The 21,850-nt window shown below is 37.7% G+C and overlaps 2 protein-coding genes across 2 annotated transcripts in view; one reads left to right on the forward strand and one right to left on the reverse strand.

The window, feature by feature from the left end:
- Positions 1-6: 6 nt before the first annotated feature.
- LOC117287882 (cholesterol 24-hydroxylase-like) lies at positions 7-8,714 on the reverse strand. The gene is made up of 13 exons (XM_033768480.1): positions 8,555-8,714; positions 8,015-8,092; positions 7,368-7,449; positions 6,742-6,908; positions 6,134-6,272; positions 5,346-5,459; positions 4,747-4,981; positions 4,331-4,403; positions 4,078-4,162; positions 3,472-3,582; positions 3,081-3,169; positions 2,573-2,639; positions 7-2,147 (listed from the first exon to the last, which is right to left on the reverse strand). Exons 1-13 carry the CDS (start codon positions 8,686-8,688, stop codon positions 2,007-2,009), a joined length of 1,515 nt encoding a protein of 504 aa, XP_033624371.1. The 5' UTR covers positions 8,689-8,714; the 3' UTR covers positions 7-2,006.
- A 1,592-nt stretch (positions 8,715-10,306) lies between these two features.
- The window catches only part of LOC117287776 (spectrin beta chain, non-erythrocytic 5-like), a 70,749-nt gene continuing 59,205 nt past the window's right edge, over positions 10,307-21,850 (forward strand). Inside the window, exons 1-14 of the mRNA XM_033768298.1 lie at positions 10,307-10,386; positions 11,851-11,983; positions 13,061-13,228; positions 13,850-13,963; positions 14,590-14,660; positions 15,045-15,125; positions 16,474-16,589; positions 17,175-17,287; positions 17,790-17,977; positions 18,398-18,623; positions 19,264-19,398; positions 19,860-20,081; positions 20,661-20,869; positions 21,513-21,690. Coding sequence (XP_033624189.1) covers positions 11,852-11,983; positions 13,061-13,228; positions 13,850-13,963; positions 14,590-14,660; positions 15,045-15,125; positions 16,474-16,589; positions 17,175-17,287; positions 17,790-17,977; positions 18,398-18,623; positions 19,264-19,398; positions 19,860-20,081; positions 20,661-20,869; positions 21,513-21,690 — 1,953 coding nt within the window. The 5' untranslated portion in view covers positions 10,307-10,386; position 11,851. The remainder of the gene's footprint in view (positions 10,387-11,850; positions 11,984-13,060; positions 13,229-13,849; positions 13,964-14,589; positions 14,661-15,044; positions 15,126-16,473; positions 16,590-17,174; positions 17,288-17,789; positions 17,978-18,397; positions 18,624-19,263; positions 19,399-19,859; positions 20,082-20,660; positions 20,870-21,512; positions 21,691-21,850) is intronic.

The following is a 21,850-nucleotide window of genomic DNA, read 5'->3' on the forward strand; positions in this document are numbered from 1 at the left end:
AAAAGAAAGACCATAGAACTAGCCCTTGCTGGTTATGAAGATCATTTTATTGATCTTGAAAACTAGTTGCCAATTACAGAAAGTCTGAAAAAAAATACAAGATGAGTCTTAACGCACTGTCATTATTTATTTAGAATTCATAAGCTTTTGGTTTTAGAGCTCATGGCCAAAATTCACAGAGTTGCTTTATTTAAGCAGAAATTAAAAGTGGGCCCAATTTCAGAGAGCTGCTTGAGTAAACAATACTGCTTAAAAATGATTTTCTGAGCAAAAATAAACAAGATACCAGTCAAATATGCTACATGTTACATTGTGTTTTGGCTGGCAACCCAACTCTGGTAAGCAGATTTTTGTTGTGCTAAGCTACCTTTTTCTGCTTAAGCAGCTGTATGAAATTGTCCACCTTATTCTAGTGTATAAACACTGCTTGGCGTGCACAGCAATTTTTTGTGCTTACTTAGTCACAAATTATATGCAATTGATATATATTTTGTTACACAATTACTTTACTGACACTAAGTGTCTCAATAAAGCAAGTTGTTCAAACCGATCTGTACACATCCGGTCAATCGTTCAACAAAGAATACAGAAGATAATGTCCCAGTCACTTGAGCAAGGAGGTTAGATATAGTTATATGATGAACCAAAATATACACAGATAGTATCACAGCTTGATAATGTTTTAGATTTTCAGGTTTTAATTTTAAAAGCTTAACAAAAATCTTTCACTTGTGGAAGATTACAGAAAAAAACGGCTACTTGCGGCACTTATTGTTATTAGAGTCGAACCGACTACAATTGGCATCTCCACACACCTTTACAAGTTTATCAAACAAGATTTTCATCTTGCATTCTAATTTGATTTTGCTGTAAAATATTGTTGCATATATTGTTTTGTAATCACTAGTGATACTGTACATACATCTTAATGTATTGTGTTGGAACAGCTGTAAGCATATTATTTGATTTCTGGGTGAAAGAGATACTTGCAAAATGACAAATGGTTCAATTTGAACAATTGACCGCCACTGATACTGTGTTGTTTTTAGTTTGTACATATATATGAAAAATGATAGACTATATGTATATATTGAGATGTGCTTTATTTCTGAACAAGGATTTAAACCCGAATTAGAGATAAATAAACATTTTGAGAAACTGACTGTGCAGTGAAGATTTAGAAATTTATTTGAGAATTTATTGAAATATTTCTTTTGTGGAAAGCACAATGGTTGACATAAATGAGCCAAGCTATCCTGAATAATGACTCAACTTTGTAGCCGTTTTGGAGAAAGTTACCTTAAATGTGGGTGTATAATATTTGGTTTTTTTTCAACTCTTTGGCCAGGTTTAAATTCATATCAAAAATACTGCTCTATTCTAAATTGTTTCGATACTTTACACATTGCAAATCTATATTGTATGTACTTAAAACTAAAACCGTTTTCAAACTATAGATTTATATCAAATATTAAATGTATTTTATAAGATAAAACTAAGCTATCCTTTTGAACATACACAACAATTTGACCCACCAAAAACAACTAAAAGTAACAAACATCCCAACACCACAAGAAACAAAATGGTAAACACTTTGCACTTTCCAATATTTAAATTTCAGGCCATTATAAAGTCTGTTTCAGTCTTAACTAATTTTGAAATTTGAATTAAGTATAGGATTTGGAGCAGAGTTTCATCCTGCACAACGATTGTTCTGTAGTTTTTGAATATGCATGCAATCCGGAGGTCATAGGTTCAAATCCAGCCACCATAAATTTGTGTTTGTTCAACCCTGAATTGGTTGTATCAAGTTATGCATGACTATAACAATTACATGTATGTACAAGAGGTCAACCAAATACACAAAATCACTATCACTGATTCACTAAGTTTGAGAAAGTTTTGAGCATTATTTTAAATTTACATCGAGTTGGCCTAAAGCCATTCATTAATTTCTCAGGTAAATGTTTTCTTTCCTAACCAATGGAGACTTAGAATGTGAGTCCCTACTCCACAGGTCGGACATAGTTCTTACATCGACCCAAGGGTTTCAAGGTCAGTTCATCAAGAATCTCATGACCTTGACCTGGCAAAAGGTCAAAGTCGAATCGATGGAGCAACTTGGCCAACAGAACCCTGGCTTCGATCTGAAAACAAAATAAACGGATTACACAAAATATGTGGACAAGTTAATTTAACTATTGTGGCTTTCTAGTTGCTATGAGCACAGACTGACCACGCCTTATAACCCAACCCCTAACTGACCACGCCCTATAGCCCAACCCCTAACTGACCACGCCCTATAACCCCACCCCTAACCCCATTGGGTAGGAGTAATTGTCGTGCCTCGATCAGCTAAGATGCAAGAACAACAATCAAATAATAAAAGTATAAAATAAATAATGCACATTTATTACTAAATTGTAGAGTCTGAAACGGTTTTTTATTGTTGCTCTAATTGCTGGGAATAATATACACTCGGCTGGCCACCCTTTAAAATCCAACGGGCCTAATTGAGTGATTTTTATCACATCACATCCATGTGTTCTAAGAGTTTGATGAGTATACTTACAATGGCAAACTGTTGACCAATGCAGTTACGACTGCCCAAGGAGAATGGAAAGTAGGCATACTGTGGTCTGAAAGGGTTAAACAAAATAATAGTTTCAACTCATTGTAAATCGTCGTTGGTGTTGGGTTTGATATCTGCTTGTTTGCAGGATTTCAGAATATACATTGTAATTGCAATCATTTTTGGTCGCTTATGTTTAAATATCAATTATTTAATATAGCCGGGTTTTCTTGGTTAGTTGAACACATTGCTTAAGGAATTTGCATGACTCAAAACGAAATTTAATGCCCGATTTCTGAATTGGAAACGCTTATGAACTGGAGAGGTAAAATGTCTGTAGCTTTAACTTGAATGCAAGGAAATTAAATCGGCTGCTCATTTTCCGAATGTGACCGAGAAAACCTATATCATTACTTTAATTTTGTAGGCTACGTGACATAAGTGTGTTTTCTTTTCTCACCACCCTGTATAATAACGTAATAGAGATGTACAAGTGAATAGTTCTTACTTGTCATCACTGGCATTAAAGCGATCCGGATCAAACTGCATTGGATCGTGGAAATACTCCTCCATTCTTGCCATAGCAAACGTGTTCATCTGTAATGCAATCATAATTATCAGTTTGAACTATCGGGGATGTCAAATGTCAGTATTCACTAAACACCGAAATATCACAGATTTGGTAAAGTTGCACCGAAGTTTTTTATCTAGGAGTTTTGGAGGCTCATTTTCCAGGACAAGAACCCAAATTCACCTCATAATCTAAATATCATATACCACTATATTTCGTGCATTTTGGGTTAGTTTACTTCAATGTATACAGGAAACATTCATAATTGATGTTATTTCACAATAAAACATTATATTGTAACTTATGACTGTTTGTGTCACAAACCTACCAGAACAATAGTCCCTTCGGGTATTTTATATCCTTTGACTGTGACGTCATGAGCAAGTTCCCTCCCAGTACCCGTTACAGGAGGCCAGAGACGAAGTACTTCTTTAAGAACCTAAAGTAAAACGAGTTCAAAGTCCGATTTAATTATTGATGAATAACTTGAATGATTCGTAAATGCATCGGTAGTCTTGATTCAAAACGTTACATCGTTAGATATAATTTGTGACGATTAGTTATGTAACTCGTGAGACTATCGTTTCATTGAAATCAAAGTATATGCCTACTGATTATTTGGTTGTTGGTAACACCATACTTACTGCGTATGCATTGTGTTCTTTTGAGAACTTGCAGAACTTGCAGAACTTGTCTTGCTTTATATTCTACTATACTGCCGAGTAAATTTTTCGGAGTTCGGGACACTTCTCCGTTCTGAAAAGAACTGTCCTGTTTTTAAACTATTACCTAGGCGGAATGTAGAAAATCTGCCGGGACTACTACTTTAGCTTTAGTGGATCGAGGGGAATTCTCATCATTAGATTCACTACCGCGGAGTGAGCATTGGTCTCAACGTTTCGACTTGTTTTTTTTCCCGATCTTCATTACGTACCTGCATCATGTAACTGAGTTTGACTACATCGCTGTATTCCAAATAATCCTTATCACCATACACTGACTCTACCTCGGTTTTCAATCTGTTACAATCAAAACAAAATATTGTTTCATATAATGGAAATATGATAACATTGGTTTAAATCATATTACTCAATTATTTATAAATTCGAGAAAAAAACAATTCTCCAAAGATATTCCTTCTCAAAAACTTTCACAGCTTTGCGATTTGAGTCGAAATATATTTTTACCTGTGCATGACTTCTGGATGGTGACCAAGTTCTAGCAGAGTGAAACTCAACAAGTTTGAAGTAGTTTCTTGACCTGATGACCAAAGAGATAAACAACTGATGTGTGTTTGTTTACTGGAACACAAATTAATACTGTTCGTGAACATGGGCAAATCTGTCACTAGTATGAAAACAATTTCTCGATCTAACAAATTATGAGTTTTTAACAATATTATGCTTGTGAACAAATCCATCGTTTACATTAAATATTTGTTCTCACAGAGATGTAAGGAATCATGAAACTTCAATATTTCTGTAAACATAACATTGATTTCCTATTATTCTCGATATTATTAAATAAAAATGGAAACTCAAGTTCAAATTGTGCTTAAAGTTGAAGGACTTTCAATGCTTTTAAGATAAGAGATTCCAATTACCAGCAATAAAGAAAGTGAGAAACTCATCTATGACGTTCTCCATCGGATCTTTATCTTTTCCAGACGCTTCAGTCACTGATTTTAAGATGTATGTTAAGATATCTTGAGGAACATCTTCCTCCCTTTGTATGGCTTCCAGTCTTTTCTCGATGCATTTTCTTCCAGTGTCTCTCAGGAACTTGATGCTATCTCGGACTTCTTGTTTGTGTTTACGAGCAGCTGGAAGTGGATTGATCTGCAAACATCTTAAGACTTTAGCAATCTAATGTAATCATTATTTTTAAAATCACTTTTTGTTTTAAGAGCACCACGTACAATTATCCAAAACCCCAAAACATTGGGCCTACCGGTAAAACGCAAAATTGTTAGCCGAGTTTTGTTTGTTTATACTACGAACAACAAAAGTTTCTTTTAAAAAATATTATTGGAGAAAGTTTTTTTAAGATTACGTGACAAACTTGTTTATATGTTACAGTTCTATATAGGGTTAGGGGTAGCTCCGATTCTGAAACAGTGACACATGTTTATCGAATCCTGGAATCAATTCTGACCCAGACTTTTAGAGTGCGGCAAATAGACCTGACTTCCATTATTCTTACCGAAATGAATGGTGAGTTAATACATGAGCTCATGCCGTTGAAACACTTATTAACTGCTTCAATGAAGGGAGATTTCTCATCAGACATAACATGAAGATCCAACCCAAACGCCACCTGATGGAACAACAAGAATTACAACGCTACAGAAATGATAGTAAAGGTTTGCGGTTGATTATCTCTAAAATGAGTTGGGATGGTTCTGAAAAAAAACCGTTGGTTTCAAATCCGATGTCGATCAGACTATGATCTGATCGTCTTCTCGAGAAAGCCGAACCACTTGAATGGTGTTACTGCAAACCTTTACTACCACCATGCAAATTGTCAAATCCTGCTTCAGAAATTGGTATAACCCGACTCGGATTCATGTGGACAAAACGTACATTACAACGCTTCAGAAGTTATTAGAACCAAATTCAGATTCAAATACGGGCAAACATAATATTAAGTTTGAAATACATTTAGAGACAAAAATTGCTACATTATTTTGCGTTCTCATATTACTTTTAAATCTGGTCAACATTATAATTTTTGCATTTTACATTGGTAAACATTTCAGGAAGGAATCATTGTGGTGTCTTGTTAATTATTTTAGCGGTTAATTCTTGTTTTGGTCTGTGTTTATAACCACAGAGTGAGGACCTACAAGTAAGATCAAAGTATTCTGACGTCTAACTATATAATTATATTAAGTTGCTAAATATTTCAGCATTATCAAAATATGATTCCATTTAAATGATTCACTGTTAATAATATTCAATGCATATTTTTTATTGATTTAATGTCCGTACTTTAGCAATTACATCCAGTGTTGTTCTATTAAATTCATCCAACATGGCCACTTCAGTCTTCCCATCAGCTTTATGGCTGAGTTTCTCAATAAGAAGATCTGCACTTGCATTAAACTGATGCATCAAATCAACCAAATATCTGTATCAAGAAAAAATACCAACAAAAACAACGATCACAAACAATAACAATTGAGACAATGGTTTATGGGTCCAACTATCTGAATCATTTTGGTGCCGATGTCCCAGGAAAATCTGCCCGCGTGAGATTCTGTCACCATGGTAACGTGGTTTGAAGGAGGAGGATTGGAAAGGGCGCTGTCAGAAGAGGTTTGCACACAATTCGCCGTATTGGCGACAGAATCTCCTGCCACAAAGGTTGAATCTCAATAAAATTCCTCACAAATTCAAACAAAAACAAGCGGAAATTGATGGCGCCTGCATGCAATAAAAAACATTACCAATTCAATAAATTCAATTGTCATCTTAAGACGTGTAAAACCAGACCCCTGCCAATGATAAAAAATATAATAATAACATTTATGCATCAAAGAAGATTAAATGAAGAAATCATGAGCTGTATACATAAAGTTTAATTTTGTGCTTTTCACCTTTTATGAAATGCTGGATTGAGGAGCGCCCTCTTGGGTCCATGGACTGCTGGATTCAACTCACAAACGATGCTATCACCCAAAAGTCGAGCACCATATATCTTCATGAAAACCCAATAGAATGAGTATGGCTTTCTATGGATCAATGTATTGGTGCATAAGATTTCCTGAGGGTAAAATAAAAGAGTGGAATAAAAATAAACGGCAATTTATTCATCAAACCAACCATTTTATTTCTCTCCACAACAAGAACAGTATTAACCTGTAATTACAACAACATATATTAATATTCAATCATTACATATACCGTCTTCTGACGGTCATGACTAGAGCAAGCTAGTCGAAACGTTAAGACCAATACTAAGAGCTCACTCCGCGGAAATGCAGTTAATAACGATACACTAAGCTAAAGTGGTGGTCTCAGCTGATGTTTACCTTCAGCCCGGATAGTAGCTAAAAAGCAGGACTATTCTTTTCAGAACTGAGAAGTTTCCCGAAAGTCTACGCCGCGGTAGTAGAATAAAGAAAGACAGTTCAGAACAAACTCTACCTGGCAAGTAGTACACACATGGTGTTGCCTCAAACCAAATATTAATTGATACCGGATATCATATAAAATTGCATACCTTGACAAACTCTGCATCTAACACTACCACAAGCGGGTTGGAAAGCAGAAAGACATGAAATATCGGACCACATTCTTTCATTCTAGAAACAAACAGACAACAAAAAGTAAAATAAAACACACATGATAGTTTGCCTTTAGAATAATTTGTTATCACCAAGTAAATTGATTTGTTCACTCCATATACGTTGTCATTCAAAAACAGTTATTAAGTCTGCAACTAAATCGGATCTTTATATATGCTATTCCAAATAAGGCAGTTAGTGAACTATAAGCATTTTGAGACATTTTTTTAGACATCTGCATGTACAGTTGGTTCTCCGCTCAGAACTGTTGCCCTCCTCCTCTTACCAATCCCGTAAAATAGATAAAAGGAAAACAAACATTCGTAGAATTTGTTGAGTTTCCGCAGTTATGTTTGATACTCGCACATGTACGTGACAGTAAATACGGAACAATAAATGTCTAAAACTTCTCACAAGGGTTTCCTCTTTATACAGGGCCTCCATCTGAAAATGTTTTTTACTTATTTGTTTATTTACGTATTTCTTATTTACCCTGGGGAGACCTCCCAGCAACTACAAACTACACATTAGAATTTAAAAATAAAGCAAGAAAATTAAACCATTAAAACATTACTATACTTACATATCTACAAATGCGCCTGCCATTGACAGATGCCTCTTCTTGTAGGAGAGCAGCTTGTACAAATGGCCAGTAAAGAAACTGGTAGGAATAATTGGTCAAAACAATATTATTTCAGTTTATCAAGATGTCAGTGAGACACAAGTTATTTACACTATTGTGAGCTTTTCCATTTACATGGTGTGTAACCCTGGAAAACTTTATGTGTCTTGCCAATACTTTTTCACTCATTTTGTTTACAAAAGGAATATTTAATTAGGTAAATTATTAGACACCCTTTTTTACTTCGCAACGAATGAAAGTGGTCGCAGGATACGACACTTATTCAATATGACAATTACTTATAGTATTGTAAAAAAAAATAATAAAAAAACCTTTCATGAGGTTAATACTGTTACGTTCAGGGCCCGAATTTTGGGTAAATTCCACAGGACCGTGGGGCTTGTATGTAGCTCAATAATTTTTTTCTCCATTTCAATTGTTAACAGTGTATCATTGCATGCCAATATTGAATCAAAGTATACTCGCAAATATTCAACTCACCTTTCCCGCTGGGGTGACGGAATATGTGCATATTTCCGATGTTGGTAATGAACAAATATCACAAAAGCCAAAAACAAGACAGTTATGCAGACCACAGGGGCAAGGATTACAACAGTGAACATATCGGCAGCCATTTTTAGTATTGTAGCCCTCCGGTAAAAATGAACTATTATAGTTAGTTAAAGCCCGTGCTTTGAACCACTGTGACGTTTTTCCGTTTTGGGTCAGTAGTTGTACAGAAAGGCTAACTAGCTAAAGGCTGCATTTGTTTGTATTGGTTCCAACCTGTGATCGTGTTTTTGTTGTCAATATCATGACACTACCCCCCCCCCCCAACCTAGCCCCATTTGGGTCGTACTTGAAGTGGATTGGTTTGGACCCATTGGACCTACCACGTATAGGCCTACCCCCCCCCCCCCCCGGTGTGGTGGGTTTTGTATGCTATTGATTTGCCCTCCTGCATAAAGCCCAGACACTGAAAGCCCAGACATCGACCTTGATATCCTTGTTGGACCATTCAACTACTTGTCAAATTCAACTACTTGTCAAAACTGCTGCCATAGCTTTACTTGAGAGAAAATGAAATCGGGCCCTGGTGGTTTTGAGACGCCCTCGGGTAATTGACTCACTAGAAATGTCATAGGACAAAACACGCCCTCTTTTGACATTGAAAGCGGTTTGAAGGGCTGACCACACCCACTGATGATGTGTGAACAAAAAAAAAGTGGTGTTCCGCTGAATTTTTTAAATTTCATTCAGCGATGTTGACTCTACACAAAGCAGGATGCAGGTGGACTATTCCACTTTTCCTCCAAATAATTATTCCATTAGTGGGGTTGGGGGAGGGGGGGGGGATAAACAATTTAAGAATAATTATTTAAATTAAAAGAAACAATCACAAACTGATTGGAAAAAACCTTGTTAAAAGCAAAAAAAGGTGAGGTGTTTCTAGAAGCCAAAAAAACGCTTGTGGCCAATAACATCCCAAAACCCACTCAATTTACACCAAAAACAAAAACAAACAACCTACTGAGGACAAGTCAGACAAAAATGACACTGAATTGTTGGGCGTTTTCCCACTAAATATAAGCAGACGTCTGTTGAATATTATAATATCTTTGTTCTAAGATAAATTATGCAGGCCCAGTAACGATGTGCTGTCAAGCGGAAATTAACCAAAAACAACAAGCGATAAACAATAAAACTGTTAGCAGAAGAAGAAAAAATAAGTAAGAAAAAAATTGTTGGGCGTTGTTCCACAAGCAGGTGTCTGTTGACAAATTTATAATAATTATATCATTGTTCTTTGATAAATTATGCAGGCCCAGTAATGATGTGCTGTCAAGCGGAAATTACCCCCCCCCCCCGGCATGCGACCGCTATACTTTACTCGTGTCTTTACGCTCGAGTGAACCGGAAACCTGTGGTTGAGCTTCACGTTGCTATGGCAGCACGGGCATGGCTTTTGTGAAATTTCTAATTATGCTGCATAATATTCTTACCTAATGTATAGAATATGTGTGACTAGTCATAATAGTGAATATGATTGTTGACTGACAATGCTTTCATTTGTCGGCAATTATTGATTGAATAGGACTCAGCACCTGTTACACTTTCTAATTTGCATAACAAAACTTTATTGAAAATTGGCTGACGGCCATTTTGTGTCCCGTCATGTACCGTCACCCTGTGCGTAGAGTACCCTAGAGTATGTACGCACACAAGTACACATTCAAATGCGATAGGGGAACAACGTACACGCTGCTCTGTTTATGTTTACAAAATCATCGTATCTTGAGATGGCTGGGGCTTGAAAACCGACCATTGTCAAGGTAAGTCAATAATGTGCAGATAAACTGAGCAATTCTACAGTTGTCATGCATGCATTTTCGTAAGGGAAGAATGTAAGAAAACTTCTTTAGCATTTGAGTTTTGAACTCGGTTGGGAACTTTGAAGTTGTGCAGTGATTTTGTACGTGTCGTGTATTTGTCGTCTCTTTCGTTGCCGTACGATGGTCACTGCATGCCAGGATTAATACAGAATGGGTCATATATTGGGGGGAAATGTTTACATTTTGAACCACAGTGATTGAAACAGTTCATTATTTAAAATTACCGAGTTCAACCAAGGTGTCACTGCAGACACTGGTTGGTTGAGTAAATACACACAGTAAGTTAGTGACACTGTGTGTTAGTGTTACTGTACTGTACCCCCTCTATTGACATGGCATGGGGCTATGGCTGCCCCCTCACATTAGTAGTACTCACAGTAGCACTACTCCAGAACTTTGTGGTTTGTTCTGCTATCGTCTCGTTCCTAGTGGATGGAACCTCATTTTAATAGAGAAGCACTACCTAGTGCACTCATCCATCCATATTCAGTTACAGTGCAGGCTACCAGTACCAACAGCAGTTTAGCAGTCCAATCCACAATCCACCATATAGTGACCGATGTCCATGATGATGAGTGACCACTCTAACTAAAGTTAACCTCTTTGCAAAATGCGCAGGCACTTACAACTCTGCTATTGTGGAAGTCAAAATGCGAAGAAATTGGCCCACACTATGTTGGTGAAAATGGTATGCGCATTGTGCGTATAAAGTTTATTCTGCATTGTTATGCAAATTGGTCAGTATTCAAATATAGGCAATACAACAAATAATAACAGAAATCTTTGAACGGCTTATTTCTATTGCCAAAATAAATTAAAAAACATTATGTCAAAGGCGAATAAATACACCATTCATGTCCATTTGTCATAAACGTTTTCATAAAAATGGAAACTGAAAATGTAATTATCGATGGTACATGTACTTTTCACTTTCACTGGTAAATTTTTAAATCTTTTTATATGCATTTAAACAAATTCTGTTTTGAAACTAGAGGATTTGATCATTATTTGATCTTGGTGACTGTTACTACAAGGCTGCTATTCCTAGATGCTGAGTGCAAGGAGTCAGAATGCAATGTAAACAATGGTAGCCATCAAAGCAATTTCACCCTGACAAGGGGCACTCACTCTATGAGGAATAATGTAAACTTGTATTGGAATTTTGCAAAGGGCATGAGCAAAAGCACAGGGCACCACGGCAATTGCTGTGAGTGTCGTTGCTTATTCAAGGCCTGAAAACATTCATTTACACTGCACTCCAATAATTTATGTCAAATTTTCCAACAGGTGTCATATTGGGTCAGTGACCGTATTGCAAGACCAGTCGTACATGTACTTTGGATACATAATCAATTGTTTTGTTTTTGAAAATGTAGTGATTTATTATTATTTGATTTGACCCAGAATGGCTAATCCTCAATCTACCGCACAAGCAGCTTCATCCTTTGAGAAGGGACGTATACAAGCTTTACAAGAGGAACGCATCAAGATACAAAAGAAGACATTCACCAAGTGGGTCAACTCATTCTTAGAGAAGGTAAGGTTAACTGCTATTTCAGTCATTGGGGAGGAAAGGAGGGCTCTTTACATAAGGGGGGGGGGCTTACTGAGACATGTATGCTTCGTTTTTGATAGGGCAAGGGCCCTCTATCCGGAAATTGTAAATTTCTACTGTGTTCAAGGGCACAAAGGCAAATGATGAGGGGGCATGGAGGCTATCACCTTTGTTGCTTTCCTGAAAGCATCAGGCCTGCTTACTTCAAGTACAAAGTCAAATGATGAGGGGGCATGGAGGCTATCACCTTTGTTGCTTTCCTGAAAGCATCAGGCCTGCTTACTTCCGAGTACAAAGTCAAATGATGAGGGGGCATGGAGGCTATCACCTTTGTTGCTTTCCTGAAAGCATCAGGCCTGTTTACTTCCAAGTACAAAGTCAAATGATGAGGGGGCATGGAGGCTATCACCTTTGTTGCTTTCCTGAAAGCATCAGGCCTGTTTACTTCCGAGTACAAAGTCAAATGATGAGGGGGCATGGAGGCTATCACCTTTGTTGCTTTCCTGAAAGCATCAGGCCTGCTTACTTCAAGTACAAAGTCAAATGATGAGGGGGCATGGAGGCTATCACCTTTGTTGCTTTCCTGAAAGCATCAGGCCTGCTTACTTCAAGTACAAAGTCAAATGATGAGGGGGCATGGAGGCTATCACCTTTGTTGCTTTCCTGAAAGCATCAGGCCTGTTTACTTCCGAGTACAAAGTCAAATGATCAGGGGGCATGGAGGCTATCACCTTTGTTGCTTTCCTGAAAGCATCAGGCCTGCTTACTTTCAAGTACAAAGGCAAATGATGAGGGGGCATGGAGTCTATCGCCTTTGTTGCTTTCCTGAAAGCATCAGGCCTGCTTACTTCAAGTACAAAGTCAAATGATGAGGGGGCATGGAGGCTATCACCTTTGTTGCTTTCCTGAAAGCATCAGGCCTGTTTACTTCAAGTACAAAGTTACCTTCCATGTCATCATTTGTAATCCCATTGCAGTGTTTTATTGTTGCAGTATCTGACAAATGAGTACAGTAAGTTAACACCCAACAATTCTCTCACCACATTTGTATCTTGACAGGCAAGTCTCCGTGTGAAAGATCTCTTTGTTGATTTGGAAGATGGCAAAGTTCTCCTCAAACTACTGGAGATCATCTCCGGTGAGAAGCTGGGTCGACCGAATAAAGGAACTCTCAGGGTCCAGAAGATGGAGAATGTCGGCAAAGCTCTCGTATTCCTTGCTACAAAAGTGAGTTACATTGAAGGTTTTGTCCTTTGTCCACGCAGGTAAATAATCCCTCATAGCAGTATACAATCTGAGAAACGCTACTGACATTAACGCTTCTCAAATTCAAATATTTGTGGGTTATTAACTGATATCTTTTCCCATAACCACATTGATAATAACCAGAAATTGACCCTGCATTTTGCTAGGCTGCAATGGAACTATCAGAGTCAAGCATAAATTGACCATTCAAGTCACTTTAACTGGGAGATCATGGATATGTTGTGTTTGTGTCATCCACGATCGAAGACTGGTTGTTAATGTGTGTGTGCTTGAACAGCCAGAAGCGTGTTTTGTGACCTAGCTTATGCTGGTGCTAATAACTTGTAACAGTACACACTCAATTAACTGATTCCTGCATGTTGGGAACACATCGATAGAGTAAGAATTTTAAAACTCATGCGACCAGTATCCATTCAACCAGTAACTGTCGTGTAGCCAGGCATCAGACCCAAGTTAACGATACAACCTGGGAAGCGGCAGCAGCCAGGGGATCACCTTTACCCTTTTGGTTTATTACTTGACTATAATGAGTGCACATCTTTGCCGAACCTAACCTCTCTTCAATTGCTCCTAACCCAATAGGTACGCCTTGAGAGTATTGGAGCTGAGGATATCGTAGATGGTAATCCTAGATTGACTCTGGGTCTCATGTGGACAATCATTCTACGCTTCCAGATTCAAGACATCAAAATAGAGGTATCAAGTCACAGATATTTAATAATAATAACAATAATAGTGGTTTTTTATATAGAGCGCATATCCATCACTCAGTGAGGCTCAAGATGCTTTATTAACATTCAGCATTTCTTGCAAGATATGTGGGACCACGTTTGAATTATGAGATCTACTCCTTTTACATAGCACCATGTAACGGTTTACAAGGTGCTGTTAGTATCATATATGAAACACATACCCTTGTTTGATGGGTGGGACATGCCTCACGTGTCACCAATTATTTTACCAAGGACTTACTGCCACAACAGTGCAGAGTTTAATATTGGAGTCCAATGTGAACAGTTGTTGGACACTCGAAGATTGTTCCCAATATAACTGGTCCACACTTGTTTGTCCAAATGAGGCAAGGTCGAGTCACAGCAGAAAAAAGTTGGTGTCTAAATGGAGTTGTTGGGATGTTGTGGTGGCGTATGTGTAACCGTAAATGTATCCATAGACTTGCAAAACCTTTCTAATACCATGAAGACTGAATCCTCGCACTGTTATTCCTATATGAGTGATCAGGTTATCTTTTTTTGGATACAACTGCTGTTTATTGAGGGCCATGATTCAAAGCATGAATTTGGATTTTTTTGTATTTCTTCCAGGATGAAGGAAGCACAGAAACTCGATCTGCAAAGGAAGCCTTACTGCTTTGGTGTCAAAGAAAAACAGCTGGGTAAGAAATGGTTCACTTCCTTCATGGGGTATCCTCAGATAATTGCCCTTTTTTTGCTGGACTCTTAAAGCATCACGCTTCTGAATATATGCATTGGCGTCATCGAGGCAGTGGCAACGCACTGATGAAACAATGAAAATACACTACTACATATGCGTGGCGCTCAGGATGGGACAATGAGCAACCTTTATGTGACTTCTAGTCGGGGGGGGGGGGGGGGGCACTATACTCAAATTGCATCATGTGCATGAGGTCTAGTTAATGAACCAGCTCAGGGCTGTATACTCAGGGCTGTATAACTATTATGAAGTTCGCTATATAACTAGCTATTATTATTACTATATTAAGTTTGTTATTGGATGTTCTTATCTACTTTCATTACAGGTATCCAGGTGTCACTATTAAGAATTTCACCAGCAGCTGGAGGAATGGTTTAGCCTTCAGTGCACTCATTCATGTTCATCGGTAAGTTCATCATGGACAAAGAGTTTCCTCATCTCCAGAAATAGTTTGTTCTTTTGTGATCCCTGGCTACACGGCAGCCCTAAACAAAGTATTGAGTAATAAAGAGGGCTGGAAATATTGACTAATAGGGAGTTTGTGAACTCTACCCGGGAAATGATATAGAAACAAAATGAAAACCTTACACTTACAAATAAATCAATTTTGAAAGTGTATTTGTGACTTCTTGTGCAATAAAGAAATGAAACCAACAGCAAGGAAGGTTAAATAACATTATCAATAAAGAAACCAGGAAATACCAGAGCTGAAAGTGAATCATTCTTTACTGGTTGAATTAATGTACACATTGTGGACATCAAAACAAGCTTGAATTGCATTTGGAATTAAGAATGTTAATTTAGCTTGACCTTTTAAACAAAACTACTTGTAAGGAATGTGAAACCTAAACATTCAAGCTAACTTTCTATGTTGTTTTTATGTTTTGGGGTTTTCAGTGAAAGTTGACTTAGATCAAAGTTTAATATGTTTTTCATTGATTATTGTTTTAATGTATAAGTTACAAAATGTATTTAATGTCATGTTTGTTTGAAAGGATTGAGGGAAGGTTTGTTTGTAAAATGTCAAGAAAAGAGAAAAATGTGTGAAGGAAATGTAAGCAGTTTGTAGATTTGAAGGAAGAATGCAGAACTAAAACTGTTTTGTAAAATGATCACCCCTTTTTCTCAACTATATTTAGGTTAGTTTTGTTGCGGTCCATGCCAAAGTTTAATAACACAAGTATCATTTGTTCTTTTGAGAACTTGTGTTGCTACAATCTACTACCCATAGTAGATTTTGTCTGCATTTGGGAGGTTTCTCTACTACAGTGGAGTAGATTTTTGGAATTCGTGAGACTTCTCAATTCTAAAAAGAACTGTCCTGCTTATGAACGACTACCTGGGTGGAAGGTAGGAATTGGCAGGGACAACTACCTTCGTTTAGTGGATCAAGGGGACTCCTGGTTTTTACCTTTACTAGCTTGCTCTAGTCATCCTCAGGAGACTGAAGTGTGTGAGAGATATTGGCCTATTTATTGGTGTTCAGAAGTTTCAGTGTAGAGTCAAGCCTAGTTCATACTGAATGTGGAATGTGCTACGAATTTTGATGTCACAAATTCCCAATGAATAATTTGCATGAGTTGACTTGTGCTCAACTCCTGCGAAACATTCACTGCGAAAATACCCCAGTAGCGTCACAATTCGTGTAGCAATCGCATTCGGGCTTAAGTATGAGCGAGCTTCAGTCACTCTTCTAATTAGTTCTCCTGAATGTATCATCTGCTTGAAACCACATATATGTTTCTTATTTTTAGACCAGAGTTGATTCCATTTGAGAAGCTGAGTTCGAGAAGTAATGAAGACAATCTGAATATGGCATTCTCTGTGGCTAAGGGGACATTGGGAATTTCGGATCTACTGGACGCTGAAGGTAAATAAACATGTACAAGATTTTACTGATTGAGGTAACACTTAAAGGTAGGGTCATAGATTGTTAACTACTGTAACATTTAATCACCACAAAACTTACTTCTTCCTTCATGCTTTTTGGGAAGCATTGTAGCTGTTGATAGGGAATAGTAATATTTATGAGTGCAATGGTGAGAATATTTTTATGAGTTGACAGATGAAATGTTCTATTCAACGAGATAAAGCCGACCATTCTACCTTTCAACATTTGAAACTGAGAAATAATTTGTGCATGAACTGTTTCTGAGGGCTGTTTTCTGTCCATGAATGCTGCAGCCAGAGATACGGTTGGTACCTGCTGTCGCTCCACCAAATGTAAACAGATTTGATGTACATGTGAAAGACAAAGACCGCACTAATGGCTTCAACATGAAGCTGGATACTTTAAATTGTTCCCCCACTTTCATAAGGACTTTATCTATTGGAATATTGAGTGCATCTGTATTTGACCTTGAACATGTTGAAGACTCTCTTTAACAAACTTCAATATGTGACTTTGTCAATAATTGGTAATGCAAGTTTTTGTTTAACTGTTATCTTCTTGTAGATGTTGATGTTGAGAAACCTGATGAGAAATCCATCATGACTTATGTGGCTTCTTATTATCACTACTTTGCTAAGATGAAGTCAGAGAAGACTGGAGGCAAGAGAATAGCCAAGGTGGGTTGAGATGGAACATCTTTTAACTTATGAAGCCATGTCTGAATTAGTGTTTATGGCTTGATTATCATATAAACGTGTGCTGAAGGCCCATAGCAACACCCTTAGCAACAGCTGCAGCCGTAGCCACAACCACTAATTCAGACTTAGTATGAAGATGAATGTAAAAGTAGCAATCTTACAGCGTGAGATGTCAACCATCAGTTCTTTTTACAACCAACACTGCTCAAACAAGATTCACACATGATGCTACCGCAAACCTTACCTAAGACAGGTGCACCAGAGTCGCACCGTTCCGAGTAGATTAGGAGCGACTCGAGTCGTTCTTTCGACTTCTAGCACATCCAGTCGCTCCTAACTGTTTCAGACCTCAAACTTTTCATGTCTGTAATTCAGAAATTGGTTCGACACAGCTCTGGAGGGCCTGTCAGAAATGGGTATTATACTCCCACCATCCAAATTCTTCTTCCTCTAACCATCTTAATTATTTTTGTGGTACTAGATTGTGAGTCAGTTGATGGATGTTGATAAGATGCAGCATGATTATGAACACATGGTATCTGACCTTCTACATTGGATTCAAGCCAAGATACAAGAACTATCAGACCACAACTTCCCTAACTCCTTAGAAGGAATACAAGCACTGATGCAGACGTTTAAACAATACAGAACGGTTGAAAAACCACCCAAGTAAGTAGGCTCAGCAATAGTCGTAGAATGAAGTTATCCTGTTTAATATGTACAACTTATTCATTTTACAAATTATAAAATCCAGGAGAAAGGCAAAGCATACCTTTGTTTTTTGGAACCGTTTGATTGTTTTAATCCTGTGAAAGATGGTTGCGTTTTTGAAAGAATATGTCTATGCAGAAAGAATAATAATACTCAATCTGAGAAACAATACTCAGATCTAGCTTTTTGGGCTTAAAACCTTTTAACATAACCACATTATTTCAAAGTGAAATGTTTCTCAAAATGCTTTATACTATCGAGCGCTGCTGCAGGCTTCTAACCCAAAGTTTGTGTAGCCTCTAATATTTAGAGTGATTATTAAATGTATGCCTTCCCTTTAACTTTGATATACTTGGTTATTTCACTGTATACTTGAAGGTATGCAGAGCGAGCCAATATAGAAGTTGCTATCTTTAACCTTCTGGCTCTGATACGTTCATGTCATATGAGACCCTACACACCACCAGAAGGCCATCTTGTTAGTGATGTAGAGAAAACTTGGAGTAAATTAGAGAAAGCAGAACATGATCGAGGAATCGCACTGAGGAAAGAACTCATACGACAAGAGAGGCTGGAAAGATTAGCAGAAAAGTTTACCAGAAAGGTACAGAAATTAATTATTTCACTTCAAACTCACAGTAGTAAATTATGCAACTCTCAAGCATTGGTCTTGAAATACAGGATTCTGTTTTCTTCACACATTAAAGTAATGTTTGTGGGAACCAATGGTTTTCAATAATGTTGGACATGTTTGATTTTTGCACAGTATTTCCATGTTTTTGTTATTTGATATTGAAAGATGTTACAAACTTCAATGGCTTCTGAATGTTTGCAGTGACTGATTTCTTTAACTGATACAAAACTAAGAATGAAGAATTTGTAACCTGATTAGCAGGTTATACTGCAAGTCTTTTAATGAGAGGCTGGTTGCTGGTGTTATTACATGTGTCTTGACTTCATCCATGAGCCTTCCATCGACATTCAATATTCATCTTCAACTTTCCAATGGCCTATGCACAAATACCTGCTATGGTGATAGAGCATTCTCAGTAGCTGCACCAACTTGCTGGGACAAGCTCCCTCTTTTAACATCCGTGACTCATCCTTGATTAGTTCATTCAAGACTCGGTTAAAACACATCTTTTCAGACAATGTTAAAGTGCTTTGAACGCCTGTGGAAAGTGCTACACAATTGTTATTATAACATTATTATTATTTTAATGAGTTGTATCTTGTTGTTGCAGGCATTATTACGTGAGTCTTGGCTTGCTGATATGACCAGTGTACTAAAGGAGAGTGTCATACCAAGTAATAATATATTTGCTGTTGAAGCAGCTACTAAGAGACATGAAGCTATAACAGCAGATGTCATGGCTAGGGTAAGTTGTATACCAGAATCAAGTTTAACTTAATCAAATGAAATGCTGGAAATGGCTGTTTTTGCCAGGATACATCATTTATTGTGTCTTGTGGCCGAGCAGTTAAGCACATAAGACTCGAGCGGATAAGAACACCTGACTCGAAGCTCTGTTGTTTCTGATCAGCAGAGTGCGGGTTCGACGCTTGTGTCCTTAACCAAGCCATTTAACCATTGTTGCTGCGTCCTTCGGATGGGACGTAAAGCCGTTGGTCTTGTTGGATGTGCAATGTAAATAAAATAAGCCAGTGTTCCTGGTCTGATCGGCATCATATTGCACGACAGCACCTTGTAAAACATTGTATGGGGCTTCATAAAGGAATTGGTCTCATACTTCAAGCCCCACAATACCTTGCAGGAAAATGATGAATGATGAATTGAATGTCAACTGACAATTATTTCTTTCAAATATCATGAATATAGAAAGATCGTTTTGAAGATCTGAGTCGGATGGCTAAGGAGTTGATTGCTGAGACTCATTACACATCTCAAGGTGTTGGTCAGAAGGAACGTCAGATATCTCGTGATTGGCAGAAGTTAATTGATCTGTTAGCCAAGAGGCAACAGGTGCTGCATGGGTTCACTGACCTCATGGGCATGTTTAGAGAGATTGAGAGTGTCATGGCAGAAATGAAGGAAATTCAGGTAGGTTTTACAAGCTTCTGTTTGTCAAAGAGCCCCATACTCTAAAGGTTATCTTGTTTATAGTTATAGAAAATTTTGCGGTAACACCATGTAATAACAATCTCTAAATGAGTTGGGGTGGTTCTGAAAAGAACCATTGGATTAACTCTGCGTTAATCCAAAGAGTTAATCCAACGGTACTTTTCAGAACCACCCCAACTCATTGAGAGATTGTTATTACATGGTGTTACCGCAAACTTTTCTATATCTTACTTCCACCATGCAAAGTTTCAAATCCTACTTGTTTATAGTTACTTAATTTGTTCACTCCTTAATTACATGTACTTGTTTTAACCTCGAAGAAAACAGAATTAGTTGTTGCAAAATGCTTATCCCACAAATTGGTATAAATGTAAAGAATGGTTAATAGCCTGACGCTTTGACCCTAACAGAGTCTTTGAAACTTTAGCCTTTGAGAAAGACTCAAAGCGTCAATCAATTTTTTCAATATTTCTGTCAGACATATGGAAGATAGATATAGTTATGACATTCAATATTTTGTTATGCATGATGTAATAATATTTCCTGACTGCATCATAGGTTGGTCTCCAGTCTGATGATTGTGGGAAACATCTCCTTGGAGTTGAAGATCTTCTACAGCGACATGCTCTAACAGAAACACAGATTAACTCCCAGGGTTACAGAGTCAATCAAGTCAATCAGAAAGCTGATATATACCTGACCCAGAACCATTCAGAAAGTGATACTATCAAGAAAAGGGTGGCTCTAGTCAATGTGGCTTATGATCAGTAAGTAGAAACAACTATGTTCAATGTAGATAGCTTCAAGTTGTAAGATTGTCTTATATCTTTTCTGAGTGGTTTAGTTCACCAGACCCAAGCTCTGTTGGTGTCAGCAGCAGAGTGTGGGTTCGAATCCTGGTCATGACACTTGTACCTTTGAGCAAGGCACTTAAACATATAATGCTTCTTAAAACATTGGGAAGGTAATGCAATCTGCTCTACCGGCTAGGCACCTAGTGAATGATACCCATGCCTACATCCTTATGGACTGTGAAGGGGGTTAACCCTCTTCCAGCACCAGAAGTAGATGGCAGCAAGTCACTGGTGACAGTTGATTTGGGTCGCTAGCCCAAATCAATGAAGTGTACCCCTCACCTTGAAGTGGCCGTCTGGCCTTGTGAGATGGGCAATATCTCAGAACAAAAATGTTAACAAAAATGCCCCGCCTACGAAGCAAGCCAAAGGGGCATGTAGTGTTTGCCTTTTCTGTTCATGTTTGGGTGTCTGTCCATTTGATAACTCCAGAAGGACTTGCATATCAACTAGGGATCCAATTATAAAACTATTGTCTTGGCACCCCTAAGTTTAATGTAAAGCAGCTGATTTGCTAATATTGTAATGTCTGTGATGTTTTAAATATCCTCATCAGAATCAGCACCGTGAGTACAAGAAGGAAATCCAAACTGGAAGAATCCCTCAAGTTCTTTGAGTTCCTTAGAGACAGTGAAGAAGAAGAATCTTGGCTGATGGAGAAGCAGAGAATCGCTAAATCTATGGTGACTGGACGGGACCTGAGAAGTGTGATTAGTACGCAGCAGAAACATGCAGTAGGTTATCATTCAAGTTCATCATGTTGAATGATTGAAATGGTTTTTTGCAAATCAAATTTGATAAAAACAGCTCGAAGGCATGATACATCATGAATTGACGTTTGATAATAACATTTGTAAAAAGTACATAGAATTAGCCACTATATTTAAAAAGACA

The sequence above is a fragment of the Asterias rubens genome, chromosome 1 (assembly GCF_902459465.1).
Source record: "Asterias rubens chromosome 1, eAstRub1.3, whole genome shotgun sequence".
In the NCBI taxonomy this organism is placed as follows: domain Eukaryota; kingdom Metazoa; phylum Echinodermata; class Asteroidea; order Forcipulatida; family Asteriidae; genus Asterias; species Asterias rubens.